Source organism: Rhipicephalus sanguineus, chromosome 1, assembly GCF_013339695.2.
Source record: "Rhipicephalus sanguineus isolate Rsan-2018 chromosome 1, BIME_Rsan_1.4, whole genome shotgun sequence".
In the NCBI taxonomy this organism is placed as follows: domain Eukaryota; kingdom Metazoa; phylum Arthropoda; class Arachnida; order Ixodida; family Ixodidae; genus Rhipicephalus; species Rhipicephalus sanguineus.
Window position 1 is genome coordinate 299,686,705 of NC_051176.1, and position 22,659 is coordinate 299,709,363.

A 22,659-nucleotide genomic window follows, 5' to 3' on the forward strand; every position below is an offset into this window, starting at 1 on the left:
TTATTCTATGGTTCTGCGGCGACCGTACCAGTGACCGTACCACCGAATGGCTCGAAGGGCAACCAGAGAACATGAAAAGTAACCCTTAAGGAGCACCTTGCGATAGAGTGAAACGTAGTGGGACAGGGTTTCTTGTCTGATTTCGAGCCATTTTCCCGCTTTGTAGCAAAGCGTTCAAAAGAGGCTGAACATCATCAGTTTGTTGAAGCAGCCTACGTCAATGGCATTAGCACGACGTTTGTTTATTCTGCCGCAAATGCTGACGTAAGTAAGAAGTGTGGAAATAGCGAAACCGAAAACTTGCAGTTCCCTGAAGTCTGGAAAATATCTGTATCGATGTGCAAGCACCTACGACGGCCAAACTCGCACACAATGCTTTATTCGATGTACGAAAGACAATGTGTTAATGCAAACCCTACTAACCTTCGCAGGCTGCGATGTCTGCTTCAGAACATTTGAACAATATGCATTGAATAACGAAGGCAAATGCTTACACTAGTCTTGAAATAAAACAATATTGTACATAAATTACTCGGTTTCTGTGTTGCTTATAAAGCTTAATGTGACAGTTTATAAACTTTTTTTTTAAGCATGTACTACCTGCAGCTAGCGCCATCACGTGCTTTGCTCGCCCATACTAACGCCGCGCGAGCAAGGCTCGTGAGCGCGACCGCGAGCGAATAGAATAGATTGGCTCTAGCAAAAGTATTCGGAAACGTTCCAGGCTAACCATTTTGGAAAACATTAAATGATTTCGACGCTAGCGATCGCATCATGAAGATGAACTTATTCCATGCCATTTCGTTCGACAACGACCAGGAGGATCTGGTTTTAGGCCCCGATTTACAGGTGAGGAACAACCCAGCTAACCCAGCCCATCTGTGATGTCTTGTGTGCAGCGATGTTCAACATACTTTAATGATTATTTAAGTTGTGTATTTGGAAAAATGGTGAGCACTGTTGACTTCAAGCATAAACAGCCCGTTTCATAAACTTTTTCATCGGGTAAGCCAAATCTCTAGCCGTTCATCAGGTAACCTGAACGACCAATAAGCGGAATTGTGTAACGGCCTTCTGTCGGGCGGGATCGTGTTCAGTGATCTACTAAAATTTCGACGCAGTAGTGGTAAACGGATAATTTTGTCTGTATTGCGCGATTTTGCTTGCTTTCCGAGTGTCGTGTGTAGCCTTCGCTGCGGGTGCCGTGTTCGAACGCTGTTGACGCACCCGCGATGCGTCATTCACGCGCCGAACTTCACGGTTCAGAGAAGCGAATGTGGTGCCTTCTACGGCGAGCATAAAAGCGTGAAGGCTCGTCTTCGGTTAATAATGTGGGTGCCAAGTTGCTTTGCCAGCCGCCCTAGTAGCTTAGCATGTAAGATGTCGCGCTGCTATGCTCGAAGGCGCGGGTTCGATTCGCGGCACGGCTACCGCATGGGTGCATGATGCAAAGAACACCCGTGTGTTTAGAGCTAGCTGGACGTTATTAAGGAGCCCCAGATGGTTGAAATTAATCTGTAGTCCCTCACTACGGCGTGCCTCAAATCGTATCGTGGTTTTGGCCCGTAAAATCCCAGCAATTAATATTTATGTTTACTCTGCCACTTCTGATAGATGAACTATCGTGTTTTTCGCCTGCTAGATATTTAGCGACCATCTGGAACTCAGTGAGCGGATCAGGAAGACACTCTACTATGGAAAACTGCCGACGACGGACCGACCATCCTTGGCGCTGACAGGTGACGCACATTTCATAAAGCTTGTTCGTTCACGTCTTTCTACCCTCGCCATGCCCGCCCCCCCCGCCCCCTGTGTACTACCGGCGTCAAATGAAACCCGAACAGCGGAGCGCGTGGATCAAGCATTAGCAAAGGTACGGTGGGCGCAGTCCAGTCATCACCACTGACAGGCGCGCAATTGACAGGCCCCCGTTAAAGTCCGATATCTTCGCGTCTGTTCTAGCTCTGATATTTGAAACGAACTAAAAACAAAATAAATCAAAGAAAATAAAAGTGAAACGACCAAGAGCGTTCGGCACGTGCACGCCGGCCACCATTGTCACCATATCAACATATCAGAACAACAACACAAGCGAAAATATTGTACTACAGGGGAATTGTGCAGTGCTGCCAAACCAGATGTGCGCTCCTGTCAGTGGTGATGACTGGACAGCGCACACTATAGCTTTGCTAATGCTTGATCTTTGGTTTCTGGCAGCCCGCTGGCTGCCAGAAACCATAGTTCATCAGCAGTGATGAACTAAAAAAACCTGAGTGGCAGCTCAAAAGAACATAGCGTGTTCATCAATGAGTAAGAAGTTCCCTGCTTCTCTGTGCTCTAAGTGAGAGCTCTTCGAACCACGATAAAATGAGAAGGACGCTTGAGCTTCGCCTCCAAGAGTAGAACAGGATAACCTGATTGGGCCTAGCTGGCATCGCCTTCTCCATAATTAGCCTCAACATGTTGTGAGGAAAAGAAAGCCTGTGTGCTTAACATTGAACACATTTTTGCCATGAAGAACACGCTGATTTTTCGCACACTACCAACAACGCTTACGTAGACACCGACACCGGAATTTCTACGAAAGGAGCTTTTAACACCAGCGCGTTAAGCGAAAAGTTCAGCTGCTCTGCTTTGTCTGTGAAGCGAGCCGCGTACACTTCCCCGCCACCATGCCCCCGTCGAACTGAGCGCGTCACGGATTGAGGAAAGAAAGTGACGCCTAGTGTAAAACGCTACATGTAATCGCTGGTCCACTGCAAGCGAGTAAAAAGATATGGCTGCGAGATTGAAAGGACGCGCACGTGTACTTTCCACATCAGATGGCACGGCGATGCAGTTTTATCTGATCGCAGTTGTCGCTCGCGCGTCCCGACTTATTTTGCCGACGGGTGTACATGTACATACAAAATGTAAAAAATTGGAGAGGGGGGCTGAATCTCCAAACTGCCCCTCTGGCTACATCGTTGGTCTGCATTCAGTACACAGTAATTTTTTAACCATACCACGGGGGCTATTCTGTAAGTGTCCACTAAATGGACTGTCCGCTTCAGCGTGCTCTATTAGATAGAGACCCATGCCGGGAATCGCTATTGGTGCCGGCCCGCTTGCTTTCAAGAATTAGCCAATTGGAGCGTGCTGAAATGGGCAGTCCACTTAGAGGACACTTACAGAATACTAGGCCAGGTGACGCGCACTGCATCACAGCGTTCACTTGCTTCATTGCTTTTTAGTAGCTAGGTTATTGGCATTCCTATATTGCACACATGACGTGCCATGAATTCTAATCGAAACTTAGCACTGGTTGCGAATTTCTCAAGTGCAGCAGTTGTCAGCTGTATTTAGCAGCTTTCTCTTGTTATGCGTTGTTGTAAACACAAATTAGCAGCTGGAAAAGTGGCTGCCATGCTGTGCGTACGTACACAGAACTGAAACCATGCTAGGATACTTTCATATGCAGAGCCCATAGTGTCTGCTATTTCCAAAACTCGTTGCCATGGCTTGTTCATGTTGTTACTTATCTGTATTTAAACAAAGCTCTGTCCATTTCTTTCTCACTTTAGATCAAAGCGTTCATGTTTCCTTAGTATGAACACAGTGTTTCATTCACTGATGATCCAAATAATCTGATAGTGAAGCAGCAAGTTTTTGAAGTAACATTACTTTTACATATTTCAGGAATCTCCGTTGAGATGTTCTCAAAAGTGCTGCCAAATGACGGGCTTAAAGTTCTTGACATGCACTACGCAGCATCGGTGTCAAGGTGTGTTGCCATACGGTGTATGAAGTATTCTAGTGCAGATCAAGTCACAAATGATTTAATTGTGTATACTTGTACTCACTTTTACAAGCATTGCAGTAATTGCAGCTGCAAGTGTCTTGTTGTCTACATTCTTAAGTAATTAACACACTGACTGGATATACAGATGGGCAGACGTGAGCACATGTCTGCTTATGTTCGTACATCCAACTTGTTTGTATGGCAGATAGCATGCCTTATATTTGTGAACAAATATTAAGCTTGTAGCCCATTCATATTCATATAACAACTACACCTTGAGTTTTCCACACCAACATGGAAGAATATTGTGGCTGTTGCTACCCACGGTGTATGAATATGGACCCTTTCAGCCGCAGGAAAAGTCAACTAGAGCAAGAGATTTCAGTTGCAGTAACAGTAGAAAATAGTGGACCCTCTATATGTGTCTACTCTAAGTACAAGTAACCAGCAGCACTACCAAAAGTAGATGCGCAGGCAATATCCTTGCAGAGGAGAATATAGTTCTGAACCCGCCATGGTAGCTAAGTGGCTAAGGTGTTGCTCAAGTGTGTGTGTCCTGCTTCCGGCCAAAGCAGCTGCATTTTGATGGGGGTAAAATGTAGAAACACCCATGTACAGGCTGTTTCATACTTAGGGGAAAACTCTGAGCACATTGCAAAGTGCTCTGGGTTTTCCCCTAAGTGTGAAACAGCCCGTACCTGCACGCTAACTCCAGGTGGTCAAAATTAATCTGGAGTCCTGCACTACAATATGCCTCATAATCGTACCGTGGTTTTGGTGCATTAAATCCTAGAATATAATCTAAAAGAATGTATAGTTCTGGATGTAGCTGTGTGATTAGACAGCCTTGCTTGGCACACAGGCATCTGAATACTATATATTGCCATGCGCCCTTATTTCTTCCACGTGACAATATGATAGGCAATCTGCACAGGCACATCATATACCGTGAAATATTGTTGTGTATACTAAACACTGGAATGCCACGTTATTGTGTAGCATCATGACAGTACCTATACAAGAGTGCCGTCTTGGATCTCAGTTTGTGCTTGTTACTTTCTCTTCGCCATTACTCCAAGAAATAAATGAAGCCAGCCATCTCCCACTGGAGGTAAAAGAGATATGTTGTCTTTTTATTCTAATTACTCAAATCTGCTGCTTCTGATGCTGCTAGGCAGGCCTTCAGAGGTAACACTAAGCCGTAAAACACAACATCAGCGCTGGTGGTGCGATGATGATATGGAAGGCTCTAATAGCCAAATTATTCATTACATGATTAATCTTTGACCGCATTCTAGCTCTATACCACTTCAGGTGACCATATTGGAATGGCCTCTACCATTGGCTGAAGAGGCTGCAAGGCACTGCTGAGAAAAAGTATAGATGAAATGAAGCCCCACTGTCCCATTCGTCTAAAGGAGGCGTATGGCTACATCGTCAAAGCAAAAGCTTAACACACCAGGGGAGCATATACCGTAAGGACAGTGAGCAGGTGTAGAGGTGTGAATGAGCACATCTTGATAGGCTTTCACTCTTCCTATTGGCTGAGGAGTCCTCCAGCTTTCCTACAGTAGTTCCTGAGATAAGAGCATAGTGTTCGTTTGGTGGCACATTTAAACAAAGCATGTTTCGCGATTCGCTGCTGTTAAACCTTGCTTATCAATCACATCTGTTTGGCTTAATGCCCTAGCTATCTTCTTGTACTCGTGTGTACAAAACCAAAATATCACACGTGTTGTGTGATTCTTAGGTTTCATAGGGAAAGTGTGTAGGTGGTGTCAACATCACTTGTTGCTGATGCAAGGAATCTTCATTGCATACACACTGTGTTCTACTGTGGCTGAATTTTCAGATAAAACTCGCAGTTGTAAGCGACTTGACCTGTCTATTTCATCTTCTCGGTCTTCACCTTTCCCAATATGCTTTCCCAAAAGAATACCGTTCCAAATGTCAGCCTGTGTAACTGCCGTAAGTAGGCAAGGTAATCATAGCTGCCGCAGCAAGCTCTTTGAAGAAAGAACATTTACATTGCATGAATTTTTAAACCCTTGTATGCAGGCAATATATGTCATGTCCTATCAGCTAATAGCAATACAGTAGACTCCTGTTAAACGAAAGCTGAAGGGACCAGGAAAATATGTTTCATTTAACAGGAGTTTCGTTTACTGAGAGATGAAAAGGGGTGCAGAATTCAAGCACAAAACCAATCATGTTAGAGGCAGTTGTTCCATTTAAGCAGCAATTTCATTTAAGAGAGTTTCGTTTATTGAGAGTCTACTGTATCTACAGTGCGTTGTGGTGCATTGCTCTAGGAGGGCCTGTATTACTCCATGCTCCATGATGCTGGCTATGGTTTACTTGGACCAACTGCGACACAAGAACCCACAGTACATGACTTCTGTTTCATCTTGTGATTTGTTTCTGGTATCTATGGTAAGTCAGGCTTACAAGGAAGGCCACTATCTTCTCACCTTTGTGTGTCCTGTGGCACTGTCACTTATTTTCACAATTGCTCATCGAGAAAACGAGACTTCTGTTACAGTGGATAGATGAAATTGCCAGTTATTTAAAATACTTTGTCTGCTATGGTGTACAGCTGCAGTGAGCTTTGTACTCAAACCGTTAATTTGTGTACTGTGTCTTACTGTGTTCATAATAAAGCTACTATGCAGGTGCAGGCTGAGGCATTGTGGCACTTCAACAAAACAATTGCATTACTAGTGAATTATGCTTAAATACATGCTATTCTTTTTGTTAAGAAATGCATGTAATAACTTATTAGCAGGAGCTCTTTCTTAAAGGGGTGGTGCCACTAAATTTGTGGCTTGCGCATTCTTTGCTGTAAGCGTTTTCTATAGCTCCAGGAAGCATGAGGCACGCACCAAGATTCATGTATTCTCGCTAAATAATGTAATATCGCCTTTTGATGTGGACAACTTTCGGTTTCGGTTTCTGGGCACCGAGGTTGGGCAGTGACGTAGAAGTGTAGGAGGCGTGGTCACGTGACCACACAAGGCTGTGACGCACTTAGCCAGGAAGCGATCGAAACTCGGCGAGTGATGTAGCAACCGATGCTTTGCCGGTACTATAGTGAATTAGAATATATTCTAGTTCACTACAGCCGGTACGTACCTTGCGGAAGTGGCGGAGATCCGGAGGTCACTCACGTTATTGCAGCAGACTTGGCGTGACGTCACTACAACTTTCGTTGACCATCCTACAGATCTACGTCAGTGTTGGCGCGCTAGCGATGGGTTTCGATCGGGAGAGTGGGCATTTAGGTACACTTTGGAAGTGAATTAAAATATGTTCTAAACGTTTGCCGTGTCCGACCCTTCGTGTGGAATGTCATTGCATACAGAGGAAACCCACAACAGGCTTGTTATAGCCTCAACATTTGATGGCACCACCCCTTTAAAGGAGTACTGACATGAATTAAAAAATTTTTCGGGTTGTTGCTCTAAATGAAAGCACGGGTGTCGAGAACCCAAAAAAGAGTGTCGTGGTGCGTGGGGATGCATTGCATATGTTTTTAATACCGCTTCTTTCAACCAGCAGTTTCGGTTTCGAGAGGGCGGCTTCATAGTGACGTGTCAAGTCGGCCCATGACGTCACGGGCAGACTGCAACCCACGAAATATGCACCTGCTGTCCTTTGCTGTCAGTCGAACGTGGTTCATGATGAGTGAACTGTCGTCCAGTGCCTCCGACAGCGATTTCTGTGATTTAGGCTGCATGCAGAACCCAGATATCGCAAACCAAGCGAGCCGACTTGAAACGTCATAGGGTTCTCCATGCGGTGAAGCTGCCTTGCAGATGCTGGGAGATGAAAACTTTAAAATCAAACTTAAATATTTATACGTGTTTCCCGGACGCGGTGTGGGGAGAGCGTTAACACTACATGCCAAGGAAACCACAAACGTCCGTTCTGCTGCACTTCAAAATCGTGTCAGTACTCCTTTAAGGAAAAACATTTCAGTTGCACATAAAACTACACACTCCAAGAAAAAATCGAATATTTGGGAAGCATTTCTGCCACACAACTATAATCGTCGTCTACCTCGCATACTTTCCTTGGGTTACCAGTGCGGTCGTGGCACTTCCCGGTCACGGAACGGCATGCACACTATCAGCGTGACATAGCATTCTTGATAGGAAAGTGGCGAGAGGCGGGTTTTCAAGAAAGGAAGCGCGAACAAGCCAGCGGACGATTATAGTTGTGTGGCAGAAATACTCCACAAATACTAGTCTATTTTTTCTTAGAGTGCATACTACGGTACAGGGCGATTCCACGAGAGATCGAACATGCCTGTCCGGTCGCAATTTTTGTTTTGCCTGGGTTTTTAATATGTTATGTGGGCACATTCAAAGTGCACGGAACCGAAAATTTTATTTCCAAGAAACGCTCCCAGCGCGCCAAAAAAAATATTTGAAGGTGGCGGCTCGGGCCTCTTGCTTTTGCTCACTGTAATGTTTTCGGATTTCACGGCCGAATTTAGCGCGAACTATAAATGATGTGTCCAAAATTTTTTTTTGCTGGTTTTAATACGCATTACTGTGAATTACATCCATGCTTTTTTTATGCTGTCTTCAAAAAGAAGAAAATGTGAAAAAATGGCAAACACGGCGGAAATCAAAAAAGGGTCCTAAGTTTGAGGCGCCTTGGCGCCTTTGCTATTACAAACAGAAATTTGAAAACAATGTAAAATATAGAAAAGAGCCTTTGCAACATTTATACGGAAGATCATTTTCCTAGAAGCAGCGCAAAAAAAGAAAAAAATAGTTAAAGAATTGAGTTTTTTCAAAAAATAAAATAAAAAAAACTCCGGTCTCAATCTTGACGACAATTTTTTATCGAAGAGCGCTTATGTCAGTGAACACACGGTTTTAATATCATATGTCCTCATTTGCTTTGTTTACGAGATATAACTGGCCAAAATGACCCTTGCAGTGTGTGCTCACTTCAGTGCGACTGATGATTGTTATCAGCTTGCATTGTGCGTAAATCTCAGTTTTAATTATTCTACTGCAGCAAAATCTTGCTCTGGTGGCTTTTCGTCAAGAAAAATGTGTTCTCAGATTTTATTTGCTTCTAGCGTGTGCGAAAGTGGGCTGCTGCCGCCTTCTAAAGGGTGATTCCACGAGAGATTGAACATGCCTGTCCGGTCGATATTTTTGTTTTGCCTGGGTTTTTTATATGTTATGTGGGCACATTCAAAGTGCACGGAACTGAAAATTTTATTTCCAAGAAACGCTCCCAGCGTGCCAAAAAAATATTTGAAGGCGGCGGCGCGGACCTCCTGTTTTTGTTCACTGCAATGTTTTCGGATTTCATGGCCGAATTAACGCGAACTATAAATAATGTGTCGAAAATATTTTGTTGGTTTTAATACGCATTACTGTGTCCATGCTTTTTTATGCCGTCCTCAAAAGGAAAAAAAATGTGAAAAAAAGTGGCAAAACCGGTCCAAACCAACAAAGTTTGCTAAGTTTGATGCACCTTGGCGCCTTTCCTATTTCACACAGAAACTTCAAAAAAGTGTCAAGTATTTGAAGGAGCCTTTGCAACATTTATGCGGAAGATAGTTTTCCGAAAGGCAGCACAAAATAAGAAGAAAATAGTTAAAGCAGCGAGTTTTTTTCAAAAAAGTACATTTTCGAAAAATAAAAAAAACTCGGGCCTTAATTTTGACGACATTTTTTTATCGAAGAGTGCTTATGTCAGTGAAAACACCATGTTAATATGTATGTCCTCATTTTCCTTGTTCATGAGATTTAACGGGCCAAAATTACTCTTGCTGTGTGCGCTCACTTCAGTGCGATTGATAGTTGTCATCAGCTTGCATCGCACGTAAATCTAGTTTTAATTATTTTCCTGCAGTAAAACTTTGCTCTGGTGTCTTGTCGTCAAGAAAAATGTATTCTCAAACCTTAATTGTGTCTAGCGTGTGCGGGGGTGGGCTGCTGCCACTCTCTAAAGGCCTAACGCGTACGCAGTTTGCAGCTTATAACGTCAACTTAAACCCGCCTGTATTCACTAATCAGAAGAACACGAGACACCGCGAACACATGGTTTAGGTCACTTTGTCAAAACTCTCCTTAGACACAGAATAAAGCATCTCTATGCAGCGAAGGCCAACTTAATCTGTAACTAAATGCCACAATCAGCAGGCGCGCTGTTATGCAGTTGTTTTCTCACTGCCTGCTTGCTTCCCTTCCATTACGTGCATTGTACGCTCTAACCATCTTCCCCATTCGACGCACATTGTGCCTAAACAACATTTGTAAAAAAGTTAGCTCAATGATTTCCGAGCCGTTTATTTCACTTCCCGCTATCACATGTTTTCGGCGTCGCAGATAACGTCTTCCTGTATCATCTCGACCTTTACCTCAGCGTTTCAACAGCCAGAAAACGTGCGGTGCGGCATGATTTAGCCATGAGTGGCCGAAGTTGCCCAATTGATGATGTTTTGTTGCTACTTAAGTGCTTTCCCACGTCGAGGACAGCAGAGGTCATTGGTGGCGCCAGACGGACATTACCCTTAGTTTTGACAATGAGTGTGGCCTACAAATTAAATATTACAGCCCAAGACACCCTTAGTCATAAAATGTTAAACCGTAAGCAGTTCTGGAAAGGCATTCATGACAGCTGCGCAGATGTGAGATAATTTGTGCGGTGCCGTTCAGTATAAACATTTCGGCTTGCTCTAGGTTGAGGGGGTCCGCTCTATGTATGGCTGGTGCAGAAGCCTAGCTCCGGTCCCGGCCGCAAATAGTCGTACCGTGTCAACGTCCCCTTCCCGTAGCGCGCGTCATCGCAGCTACGACGGGTTCGGGCGAATAAGGCAACAGGCTAGCACAACAAACAACACTTTATTGCTACGTTAGCAATAACGCATAAATGTCGCGTAGAGGGATAGTCCGCTCTCGTGGAAAAACAAAGGGTAACGCTTACGCCTTCGGTCGATGATCGGCTCGCGGGTCTCGGGGCGGTGAGATGTTCCTTCGCAGGTCAGCAGGGCACGAGAGACCGTCTGCTCGTCTGCCCGGTTGTTTTATTCACCTCCCGTCTCCCTCCCCGCCACGAGGGTTGTTTCCCTCGCAGGGCGAGTTCCCTTTTCCGCGAGCCGGGAAGCAAGAATTGGCGCGCGGAGTGACGGGGAAGAAGGGGTTGTCCGGCAGGAAAGGGCGACGGTGCTCCTCTCCTAGTGGTCCCTCGGCTACCACCGTCAGTTCGCGATCGCGCCAGCCTTAAGGAAAGGAAATGGGCGCGTGTGCTCTCCCACAAGGTCCAGCTGTTCACTACACGCGATGCGCGCGGCCCATGGCTACGTCCGATTGTTCTGTGCCGATTATTTACGCGTTCACAAAAAGATTGCTGAGGAAAACGTTTTCGTTGCGCAAATTTTTTTTCTTTGCTCTTTTTGTTGTTGCCTACCTCCAGAAGCTACTGTCATAGGCTGAGGATCTTCGCGACACCTGCAAAGTCTGCTTGCATTGCTTTACGCTCCTCAAGGAAAACCTGTCTACATCTAACCGCGATGAGGTAGACCAGGCATTCCTTCAGGAAGAAGAAGCGGTTGATATCTTGAACAGGCGCGCCCATCTTTCCTCTGATGATTGTAGGCGAGGTTGTAGGCTGCAAACTGTTTACACGTGAGCCATTTAGAGGGCGGCAGCAGCCCACTTTTGCACACGCAAGACACAAATAAAATCTGAGAACACATTTTTCTTGACGAAAAGCCACCACAGCAAGGTTTTGTCGCAGCAGAATAAATAAAACTGCGATTTACACACAATGCAAGCTATTAACAACCATCAGTCGCACTGAAGTGAGCACTCACAGCAAGGGTCATTTTGGCCAGTTATATCTCGTAAACAAAGCAAATGAGGACATATGATATTAAAACCGTGTGTTCATTGACATAAGCGCTCTTCGATAAAAAAATTGCCGTCAAAATTTAGACCGGAGTTTTTTTTTTCATTTTTCGAAAATGTACTTTTTTGAGAAAACTCGCTTCTTTAACTGTTTTTTTCTTTTTTTGCGCTGCCCGTAGGAAAATGATCTTCCTTATAAATGTTGCAAAGGCTCTTTTCTATAGTTGACACTGTTTTCAAGATTCTGTTTGAAATAGTAAAGGCGCCAAGGCGCCTCAAACTTAGGACCCTTTTGCGATTTCGGCCGTGTTTGCCGTTTTTTCACATTTTCTTCCTTTTGAGGATGGCATAAAAAAAGCATGGATGTAATTCACAGTAATGCGTATTAAAACCAGCAAAAGAAATTTTCGACACATCATTTATAGTTCGCGCCAAATTCGGCCGTGAAATCCGAAAACATTGCAGTGAGCAAAAACAGGAGGCACGCGCCGCCACCTTCAAATATTTTTTTGACGCACTGGGAGCGTTTCTTGGAAATAAAATTTTCAGTTCCGTGTACTTTGAATGTGCCCACACAACATATAAAAAACCCAGGCAAAACAAAAAATGCGACCGGACAGGCATGTTCGATCTCTCGTGGAATCACCCAGCTGGCGTATGGACGCTAGTGCGTAAAAGTATGTCTGAGTAGACGTGAGTATAAACATGAGCTGACATAAGGCTGATAGTAATACTGAAGCTGAGTAGACAGGGCCATAGGTCAGCAAAAAGAGTGGAGCTCACTCAGACTCACTCAAGAAATACATTTTGCGCTTAGGGCTCACTCGGACTCAGACTCGCCAAAATTTTGATCAACCGGAATCACTCAGACTCACTAAAATGTTTCTCAACCGGGCTCACTCGGACTCACTAAAATCTTTCTCAACCGGGCTCACTCGGACTCACTCTCCAAGATATCACTTGCCCAGACTCACTCAGACTCATGGCTCAATCTGAGTCTGAGGGAGTCGGCTCATGAGTGAGTTTGCCGACCTATGCTCCTCAGTGTTCCACTCCCTATTAAGTAGACAGCTAAGTCGCAGTGAGTTTGAGCTAGGACTACTGACCTGAAGGAGATTTATTTTTGAAACTGCAGCTTGTGGCTTCAAAATTCCTGTACGACGATGGTGAAGAGGATGAAGTCTTCAACAATGAATGGGCTGCATCAGCGAACATGGAGCTGAAGGACCTGAACCTTTTGGAGCGGGAGTTTCTGGATGCTCTCGTATGTTCCACCAACTTCCTTTTTCTTCTGCTTTGCAGGCTCGTCAAAACGTTGTTAATGATTGGGATTGTGTGATTTTTCTTACAATGGCACACTTCCATCGCTATTGCTGTGAACTCATTTTAATGATGCCTTTCATTTTGAAAGGTACCTGTCCAATTCAAATTTAGTTAAAAACAAGTAGGAAAGGAGATGAACATTCACTCCCAAAAGTTTAATTTACATTGTGAGTGATGTGCTAGGCCCAGTTGGTGTCTGCTGCTGCAGGTGGCGCAATGTGTCCTGCACAGCAAGTAGCCATGCCAACATTTGAACATGTTTAACACAGCACAACGACGACGAGGACACAAGAGAAGAGGACTGGCCCAGCTATCAGTTCTTCTACATGCCAACATTGTCAGCTACTTTTCTGCTTCAGTTTCCAGGAGCCTCTTTTTGTTTGTCTCACTTCCCGCAATGGACATGTCATCTGTGCTGTAGCCACTGAATTGTTCAGCTGGTGTTAGTGACGTTTGTAACCTTAATGCTCATTAAATTGTTTTTCTATATTGCAAACCTTTCTGCTTGAGCCTCTCATCAGGCACAGTTGACCCCGAACCTCTGCCAAAGCCACTTAGCCACACCAGTGCAAGAGCAGCAGTTAGTACACCGTTTTTTAACTGCATTCAATGTACCGACACCCTCATGCTGCCGAAGACTCGGACCTGAGAATAATTCTTGTCATTTTTATTGCTTGGCTGTGTTGACTCTGTGTCAAAAGAAAAGCACACTCACTATCCGAAGAGTGCCGAGTCCAGCTCTAAATTGAACCCTGTGCTTAACACTCGCTTGCCTAGCCTCCCTTGCACTCGGCCTCGCTTTGCGGAGCTCAACTCAACGACCATGTTGTGGCTCGGAGTCTAACAGATAAGGTAGACCTAACAACAAGATATGGTTGGCCCAACGCAAGTTAGATAGCATCTGCTCTAAGGAAGAGCTCATTTAGAACCTTGAAGTCGACATTCACCATCTTGAGGCAACACCATGGTCATGCAGGGGTAGGTTGGGTACCGGGAACTCAGGTTTGAACCTTGATCTTGCTATACTCAAAAGTCTTGCACTTCCGTTTCAAGAGCTGATATGCCCCACGGTTAATGTTACTACATTGTCACACCTGCCTGTCATCATCAGCTGCCTCTTTTGATGAGTCTACAACACTCGGCATGGTTGTGTCACAGCTATGGTGTTGGACTGCTAAGCTCGAGGACGCGGGTTCGCTTGCAGGCCACAGCGGCTGAATTTCGATGGAGGCAAAATGAAAAAATGCCTGTGTTCTTCAATTTATGTGCACATTAAAAAACCGTGGGTGGTCAAAATTAATCCTGAGTCCTCCACTACATTGTGTCTCATAATCATATATTGTGATTTTGGCACATAAAACTACAGAAATTATGATTGAGTTTACAAAACAAAATGTTAATGACTGGCTCAGTGACATCCACCACGTACAGCTTGCCACTTGGGGTGATGCCACCACTCGTCTCATTGTTGCAAGTGAACTGCAAGACACCGCTTGTAATTGGCACCCCACTTTTGGAAATCATTATTCAACGTGGGGAAACATGGAGCATCACCATAGAGCAGACAATTTTGTCAGAGGTGCCCCTATTGAGTGGCAGGAATGTGTCATGAAGTTTAGACGGAGTCCAGGTGAAAGCCTACAACAGTATCCTTACACAAAACTGCATGGGATTGAAATCTGCCTGTCATCCTATCGGTGCCTATTAAAAAAAACATGGCTGATCCTTCTGTCATAGGAATCGGTATAATAACATGAAAGTGAAATGTGTCTTCACAGATGTAGTTGAGCGATCATTGTGCATTCTTTCACCCCAAGCGAGGAATTAATGCTACAGCAACAAATTGTAATGTCACGCGAAGAACGGCAAGCAGCTCGAAACTTGCAACGCGCTGCTCAAGCAGAAAGGACGCACGGACCGATCATACACAGGATGAGCGCGAACTAACGGTCACAGTTGTAACTTATTTCTGTGGGAGCAGCGCACTTCTTTCACAAAAGCGGCTGCTGCAGTGAGCGAAGTGACCTTCATGCTATCAACGCAAACTTGCGGTGAGGGCACAAGACATACACACCACCGCCATACGAGATAAGCCCGTGCAAGAGCGACCACGCCCTGTAGAGGCGTGCGCTCATCCTCGTCAAATGGTGTTTTCCTATTTAAAACATAGATGATAGCACGGGTTCTATGATTGGTGCTTTTATTGAATTAGAGTCTGCACACTAAACGGCGAAATGCGCACCTTGCGTCTCCCGCGCGTTATAAACAGACATGGCGCAGTGCCGTGCTTTGAACACTACACTCAAACCTCATTATAACAAAGTCGCATCTGCCACGAAAATAACTTCGTTATATCCGAAAATTCGTTATAAACGTTTATTTCTAACACTGTGGCTATGACAAGACTATTCTTCATTTACTTCGTTATAACCGATAATTCGTTATATCCGTGTTTGTTATAACGAGGTTTGAGTGTACCACAAAGACGCTAGCCACATCTAGTTTGTATTGAACTATCGAGGAATAGTACATTTTGTCCATGAGAAGTCAAATGGAACCACCCACACTTTCTGGAGCTGCAGAAATTTCTTTCGGAATGCCCATCAACTGCCCCAGGTGTGTGGTATTACCAGGCCCTCAGCCGGGGGGGGGGGGGGAGGGGTCTAGCCCCCCCCCCTCCCCCGTCCCCTCTTGAAATTCTGATGGAGGGGGGTGTTTTACCGAAAATAAATAAATAAATAACGAAAATATGTTTTTCAAGGCCTTCAGCAAGTGGGCCCCCACCCGAAAAAAAAGTTCTCGGCTACAGGCCTGGGCATTATATGACGGTGCGAAATGTGATGCATAAAGCATTTTTATAAGCCGTAAAACATTTTCGCAAGTTTTTTTCTCTTTTGAACATATTACTGAAGCATTTCATGTCATAGAAAAATTTGGCAATTTTGGAACGATTTTTTGTAATTCAAACGGCACTTAAGGGGTTAAATTTTATCTTGATTGGTTTGCAATGTTAAGTAATCATCATGAATTTTGCTGTAAAGAACTACATCATCTGCATACAATCTTGTATTAACAGTGGCCCGTTGCGTTTTCTTTTTTTTTTTTATCTAATGAAATATGATCCATTTGCTTTCCAGGACTGGAATTTGTATGTGAAACCCATTGCATTTGCACGTGTTCTGGACAAAATAGAAACAAGGTGAGAAAAATAAGTTTGACATTGCCAGCAGCGGTACACTGTTCTTATTCTGCAATAGCATCTAGCAGCTTAAATTTGAACACATGAGGCAGTAACTGATCAGAGCACCTGTTACACATGATTAGGTATGTGGAAATGTGAGATGCACAGCATGAAGTAGTCTTGAGTACTACATGCTTTGTGGTTTGAATTAGGCCCCTGATACTAATGCAGGTGTGCCTGGAAATGAAACGGAGCTGTCTAGTAGTTTCAGAATTTGTTGGATTTAAATTTCAGCTGATAGTGCATCCTCAGAAAAGCCTGGTTGTTTGTATTCAGAAAGGATCTCTGTTTGCAGGATTGCATACTTGGAGTCCTCAAAGCGAGGCTGGACCACTTACACAGATGTGTGTGTGCTGAGCAAAAGCGCTGTGCTCAGGCGTTGTTGGCTACTAGTCTATGACGGTGTGATCAAGGTGGGTTCATCATCATTTTCAAAAGAGTGCTTGAATTCATGAACACTTCAACATTTCATCATCATGCAGCTGACAGTTAAAGCATGTCTGAAACAGCATATCTAAAGCCGATCCCGGACGTATCATACTTGACTTATTGTCTGTATGAACCAGCCACCGGTGTTGAGTGAGCGACATTTGTCCCCCTATTTACCTAAGAGGGGGGGCCGTAAAGTCAGCCCCACACATTGACATAATAGAGAGGGGGGCCACAATGTCAGCACCATACATTGACATAATTGGGAGGAGGGCCGTTGTGACAAACCTTGGCCCCCCCCTGAAGGGGAACCCTGCACACACCTATGATAAGACCAATGGCGAGGCGTGCTTGGGCAATATGGCAGACGCAGCCAATCGAAGGCCTTAAAAAGAACTTCAAACATTTGCTTTTTGTACACTTTTTTCTGAATAGAGGACCTAGCTGGAGCGGGAAATTCGAAGACGGAGAAATACTCTTTCAGACAAGCCCAAGATGGCGGTGCCCGGTTGCGTGGCGCCGCTGCGGAACTATAATTTTTTTAATGCGTTTTTTTTTTTTTCGATTTCCGCAGTAATTTTTGCCACCTCAGCAAGCACAACAAATTTTTTACCACACTTCTACATAGTTTTCAGTGATGATATTTTGGAATCAGAAAAAGGGCTACAGAAACTGAAAATGTGATTTTCGAAAGTCAATTTTTTTTTCTTATTTTTCGCTATACGAAAGCCGCATCCTCCCTTAGGAATAAATCTGTTCTTTGACCATGTTTGTGACTTGTAATTGTTCCTGTCTCGTAAGAACATACTTAGCGATTCTCTGCAGCTTTTTCCTGTAATTTCACTTCGAAGTATTCGAAGAATACTTCAGAAATATTAGAAAAATATTCGATTCGATTCGCACTCAATCTTTATTATTCGAATTCGCTTCGCACCGAAAATTTTGCTATTCACACAGCTTTAGTTTATAGTATTAGAAAGTTGTAGTGCATGCGAATTTATGGCACACCCATTTTTTAAAAATCACGAAAGTTGCACATAGTTCGAGATATTCATCGTCGAATGTCAAGGGCGAAATCGAAACTGATCGCGCAAAGCGTGCACCAAGCACGACCGTTAAGCTACATCAGACCGGAACTACCCGTCACATGGGAGCGAAGAAATTTGAAGAAAGGCGTGCTGCAGCTGTATGTGTTCGTGAGAAGCTGCAAGTTATCTCACTTGTGCCCGCGCATCGCGCGTAGTGTTTATTTTCGCGCGTAGTGTTTGGTGCTTATCCGTTTCTTTCGAACTGTGCACAGGAAAACCGCGATATCAACCTTTTTCTTTGTCTGGTAAGCATAAAACTCGGGTGCTGCCACTTCAGTGCTTCTTGCAGACACGCGAAATAGTTATTCGCGCCTCTTTATAGCTTAAGAAAGAATCACATAAGCACCACCCATCGCACACAAACATTAAGCTGTCTACTTGTGTATTTCTGAATGCTTGATGATTTTACCGCGATAGCATTGAAGAGCTCGTTCCGCAGAAATTCCGGTGTCGACGTCGTCGGTTGTACGCGAAAAATCATGATCTCGTATAAAATAAAAAATTAAAAAATCTTAGGTTCAAGTGAGAATCGAACCCAGGCCGTCTGCGTGGCAAGCAGGTGTTCTACCACAGAGCCATTCCATTGTTTGGAACTGCACTGAAATTAACTTTAATGCTTCATAAACATATGCATCCTGTGTACAGGTGTCACAGTATGAGATGTAATACCCCGGTAACACTAGCAAACTTAGTGTCATTTTGAGCGAGTGCACTTACACTCACAGAGTGTCACTTTGGCGACGCGCTGCTACACGAGAAAGAGAAGTGTGCTTTGGAAATGATGGCAGTGAAAATTGGTGGTTTAGTAGTGCAACATATATTTGTTATTTTTGGCAATGCTCGCTGTTTAATAGCGTATTAAGGCATGAACATAATTTAGAATAAACTTTGCGCACAAATGAAGTAAATATTTCAACCGCATAACATCATTGGTCATCGCGAGCTGAGACAAGACAGTGTCATATCAAAGACGAATCGAAAACAAAAATGGTGGGCTCCGGTGCAGTAGGGATGCGTAGTGGCGACGGGCGTTTAAAGCATGCTTTGGCAGCACTCATTTGCTCTTCCCAAAGGCATATGAGCGCCAGCGTCTCTGCGTTGGACCATGTTGTCTTCGTGGAAGTGGCACCCGTGGCACATGCCATCGCAAATGACTGAAGAATGACTGACCTACACATGTGCAAGAAAGTAAACAACGCGACGGACGTGGCCATTGCACGGCATGTGCTCCCGCATCCCCCTAGCGGACATGACCGCAGACAGCCCGAGGGCGAGAGTAGCAAGGTTTTTTGTTATAGTATGATATGTTTGAATACATGGCAGTATTCCTAATAACGAAAACGATGATTTAAAAATACCATGATCGCCGCGTTTTGCATTTGTGCATTTATTTGCAAGCCACTGCTACCGAGGCTAGACACTTCGTCATAGCGAAGTGAGTTTGGCGAATGCACTTGCCGGCAAGTGTACTTTACAGCGAGTGTCACTAAGCGTTCCTGTGTGACAGCGTGCAAATGACACTAGCAGTGAAGTGCACTCCCTCAAAGTGCACTTAAGTTGCCCTGTCTGACAGGGGTATAATATCGCAGTAAAATGGGGTACAAGTGTATATTGCCATCGGGCGTCACACCATGTGAACGGCATAACGAGTTGGTGGTTTAAAGCCGGCCACGCATTACAAAAGGCACACACATTACTGCACGTATTCCCTTACAAACACGTAGTAGGTGCATCGCAACTTCAAAAAAGTATTACGCCCGTAATTGCTGCTGGTAAGCACGCCACCCATTACAAAGGGCATGCACATTAGTGCGCGCATTCTCTTACACACACGTAGTGGGTACACTGTTGTCATATTTTTTTTTATATTCTTAGGTACCTGACATTCATTTAGTGCAACAAACTAAGAATTGGAAATGGCATCGTGTCATTACTCCCTTAATTTAAGCATATGCTTTTGACATTAAATCCAGTTACATAATCCTATGATTTTGTTTCCAGTACATCTGGGTGGCAGATGTTGGCAGCATGAAAATCTTATTTTTCTGTAATGGAACATACCTAGTAAGGCACATGATGTCTGGAATTTGTTTCCTCTTATTTACACATTAGCATTTAGTAGTAGTTAGTATTGCACTAGTGTTTTGTGAACACAAGTTTTATTGCCTTTGAAGGCCTTGTATTCAGCTTATCTAATGAATGCACTTATTTCGTTCCAGTGACGTTACATGTTTCCTCAGTTTCTGCATCTTTATCCTCATGCAGGTGATTGCCGTATCTGCCATTGCCTATGTTGCTGCAGCGTTGACTCTCTTTGGTTCAGCAGTCCTTGTGCACAAGGTTGCCCACACAGGCCAGCAGCTGTTACAGTGCTCAAGTCTTGGCACCCAGCACATAAACCTTCCCGTTCATTCCAATGCCAGCAATGTCTTGCCCTGTGTTGTGCCCCCTTTTCTGAGCTCGTGCACTGATCGAGACCGAGAAGGCACAGTTGAATGTGTTCCAGACAAACCTCTTCTTCGTGTATCAAACAATCCTCCTTGCCAGCATTCCAAATCGGCTTCCAACCTGCCAGCACGCCGCAGTGTCCTGGCTCGAACCCGAGCTTCACGGGTTTGCACTGGAGTGCCTCACCATCCCCTGATGGCTAGTTGTGTGGAAGTGACATTCAGCCTCTGACAGCTACCTCGTCATTGGTCAGCTCTACGGCTTTGTTTGGACATCATACACGTGGGAGGTGTGTGGCTGCAGACGAGGTGCACTTGTAAATGTAGGGCCCGGTGCTTGTTGTGCTGTACATAATAACCACAGGACTTGGATGTGGTGATGGTTAGGAGTGAAAAATTCCTATGTGACCGTCTTCTGTGACCGCACCACTGAAGACAAGATGGTTCCCCTCTCCTCCTTTCTCTCTCTCTCCTTTTTTTTACCTCGCTTTGGAACTAAGCATCCAGTGGGCAGAATTCCTGCACACTCTTTAAAGAATTTCAAATTTCTTAGGGAAAGCATAAGAAGTGCTTGTAAAATGCTGCCATCTTTTTCTTTCTCTCTTCTCTCTCTCTAAATCTTGGCTTGGTCATTGCAACACGAGTCAAATCTGAACAAAACTGGCCAATTAAGCTGGTACTTTCTTTACTTAATTTCCTCCAAAAAAATAAAAGCATACTGCACATTGTTTGATGGCTTCAATGGCACAGTGTGGAATGTCTATGCAAGTCTTGCTGTTCGCTGTTGCATCAAATTATGAACGAACTTTTATCCAGGGTGTAATGAAGTTAGGCTGCAGGTTCCATGAATTCAACATCGGTATGTGAAAACGTGGATTGTGTTTTGAAAATGCCAAAATGAAAGATGCTTTGATCCTAACTGCATGTTAGTAAGAGCTATACTAGCAATTCATAACTGGTTTATGTGTGTGAGGATGAGATCTCTTCCTATGCATTAGGATATTGTAGTAGGCTAAGAACAGCACTACCATAGGGTGCCAGAATGTTTATTTAGGCTTCGGCTGTTAAAACCCAGCAAGCGTAAAGAGACTAAGGAAGCTAGACATTTTTACAGCCTTTGAATGTAGAGGCAATGGTTGGTGAAAGGGTGTTGTACATAACGTATGCTGGGAACCCTAGAAAATTGCCGTGTGTGTTTGTGGCTACCATGTTACACATTATTCTCGTACATCAAATATTTACGTGCTCAAAACAGCTGATTAGATGCTACAGCCAGCAGTTATCTTTTGATCCAATTAAGCAACATTTTGAACATTCCTGTGTTAAATTAAGGACGTTGTCCTGCTTAATAACATCCTAGTTTAATTGAGCGTCATGAAATAAATCAACCTTTAACATTTATTTCATACCAAAAAAATGGCGTTGAGAACTCTTGATGGCAGTACTTAGACCACTCTTGCTCAGTGTATACAAAACTTCATTTATTAAGCTTTCCATTCATTGAAAATAAATCTGTGCTGCTTGCCTCTGATATGTGCATGTGTGTATAAATTCAGTAGCAAAGAAAATGTCAGGACCAGCGGGAAGGAAATACGCACCATACTGCCTTAATGAGAGGATGTGTGCAAATGACCTTTCCAACGTTCTGAACGGCCGTGGTTGATCTAGCACCATGTTCAGAATGTACCACAGGAGTGAATGCGTGGAAGTGTGCACTGTATGAGAACACTGACGAAGCACCACACGTTAATTAAATCTGTTCGGAAGATTGTAAGCACAGCTTTTTTTGGTCACAGATATTAACTGCTTAGCTTTAGTATATTTGTCAATAATGCAATTTCAAGTTTTGACAAAAAAGTTGCAGAAGTCCAGCGTGTTAATAGCAGTGAGGTTAGAAGGGCTCTACAAGACATGGCCCAAGAAAAAGTAGTAGGAAAAGATTGGAGATTAAGACTATACTATTGTCAGAAACCTTGCAATTTTTATCCATAATGTCCCAAGTCTTCAAAGTATACCAGATTTTAAAAAATGCAGCATTGTACTATCCAAAAGAAAGGAGCCACTAACAATTTGAAGAACTGTAGGCCAATTGGTTTGCTTTTGCTAATCTGCAAACTAGTCACCTTCAATAAAATCAGCACAATACTTGGGTTCAGTTGGCCCTTTTACTTAAGGCAGTGACGCTTCACAATCGGTCAGATATTTGAAAAATTTGTGTACAACCAAGATTCTGTATGGTTCTCATAGGCCTCTAAAACTTATTTGGTTAAAGGGGTGGTGCCATCAAATTTCGAGGCTATAACAAGCCTGTTGTGGGTTTCCTCTGTATGCAAGGACACTCCACACGAAGGGTCGGACACAGCAAACGTTTAGAATATATTTTAATTCACTTCCAAAGTGTACCTAAATGCCCATTCTCCCGATCAAAACCCATCGCTAGCGCGCCAACACTGACGTAGATGTGTAGGATGGA

General features: G+C 44.0%; 1 protein-coding gene across 2 annotated transcripts; it reads left to right on the top strand.

Moving 5' to 3' along the window:
- The first annotated feature begins 637 nt into the window (after window positions 1-637).
- LOC119379353 (protein CNPPD1) lies at window positions 638-21,712 on the top strand. Of its 2 annotated transcripts, none has more exons than XM_037648659.2 (8): window positions 638-849; window positions 1,643-1,739; window positions 3,679-3,763; window positions 6,094-6,214; window positions 12,794-12,922; window positions 16,119-16,180; window positions 16,518-16,635; window positions 20,005-21,712. In XM_037648659.2, exons 1-8 carry the CDS (start codon window positions 775-777, stop codon window positions 20,416-20,418), a joined length of 1,101 nt encoding a protein of 366 aa, XP_037504587.1. In that variant the 5' UTR covers window positions 638-774; the 3' UTR covers window positions 20,419-21,712. The 2 variants fall into 2 exon arrangements, with proteins under 2 accessions (XP_037504587.1, XP_037504588.1); XM_037648660.2 differs by having other exon boundaries at window positions 660-849; window positions 6,097-6,214.
- Window positions 21,713-22,659: the final 947 nt, after the last annotated feature.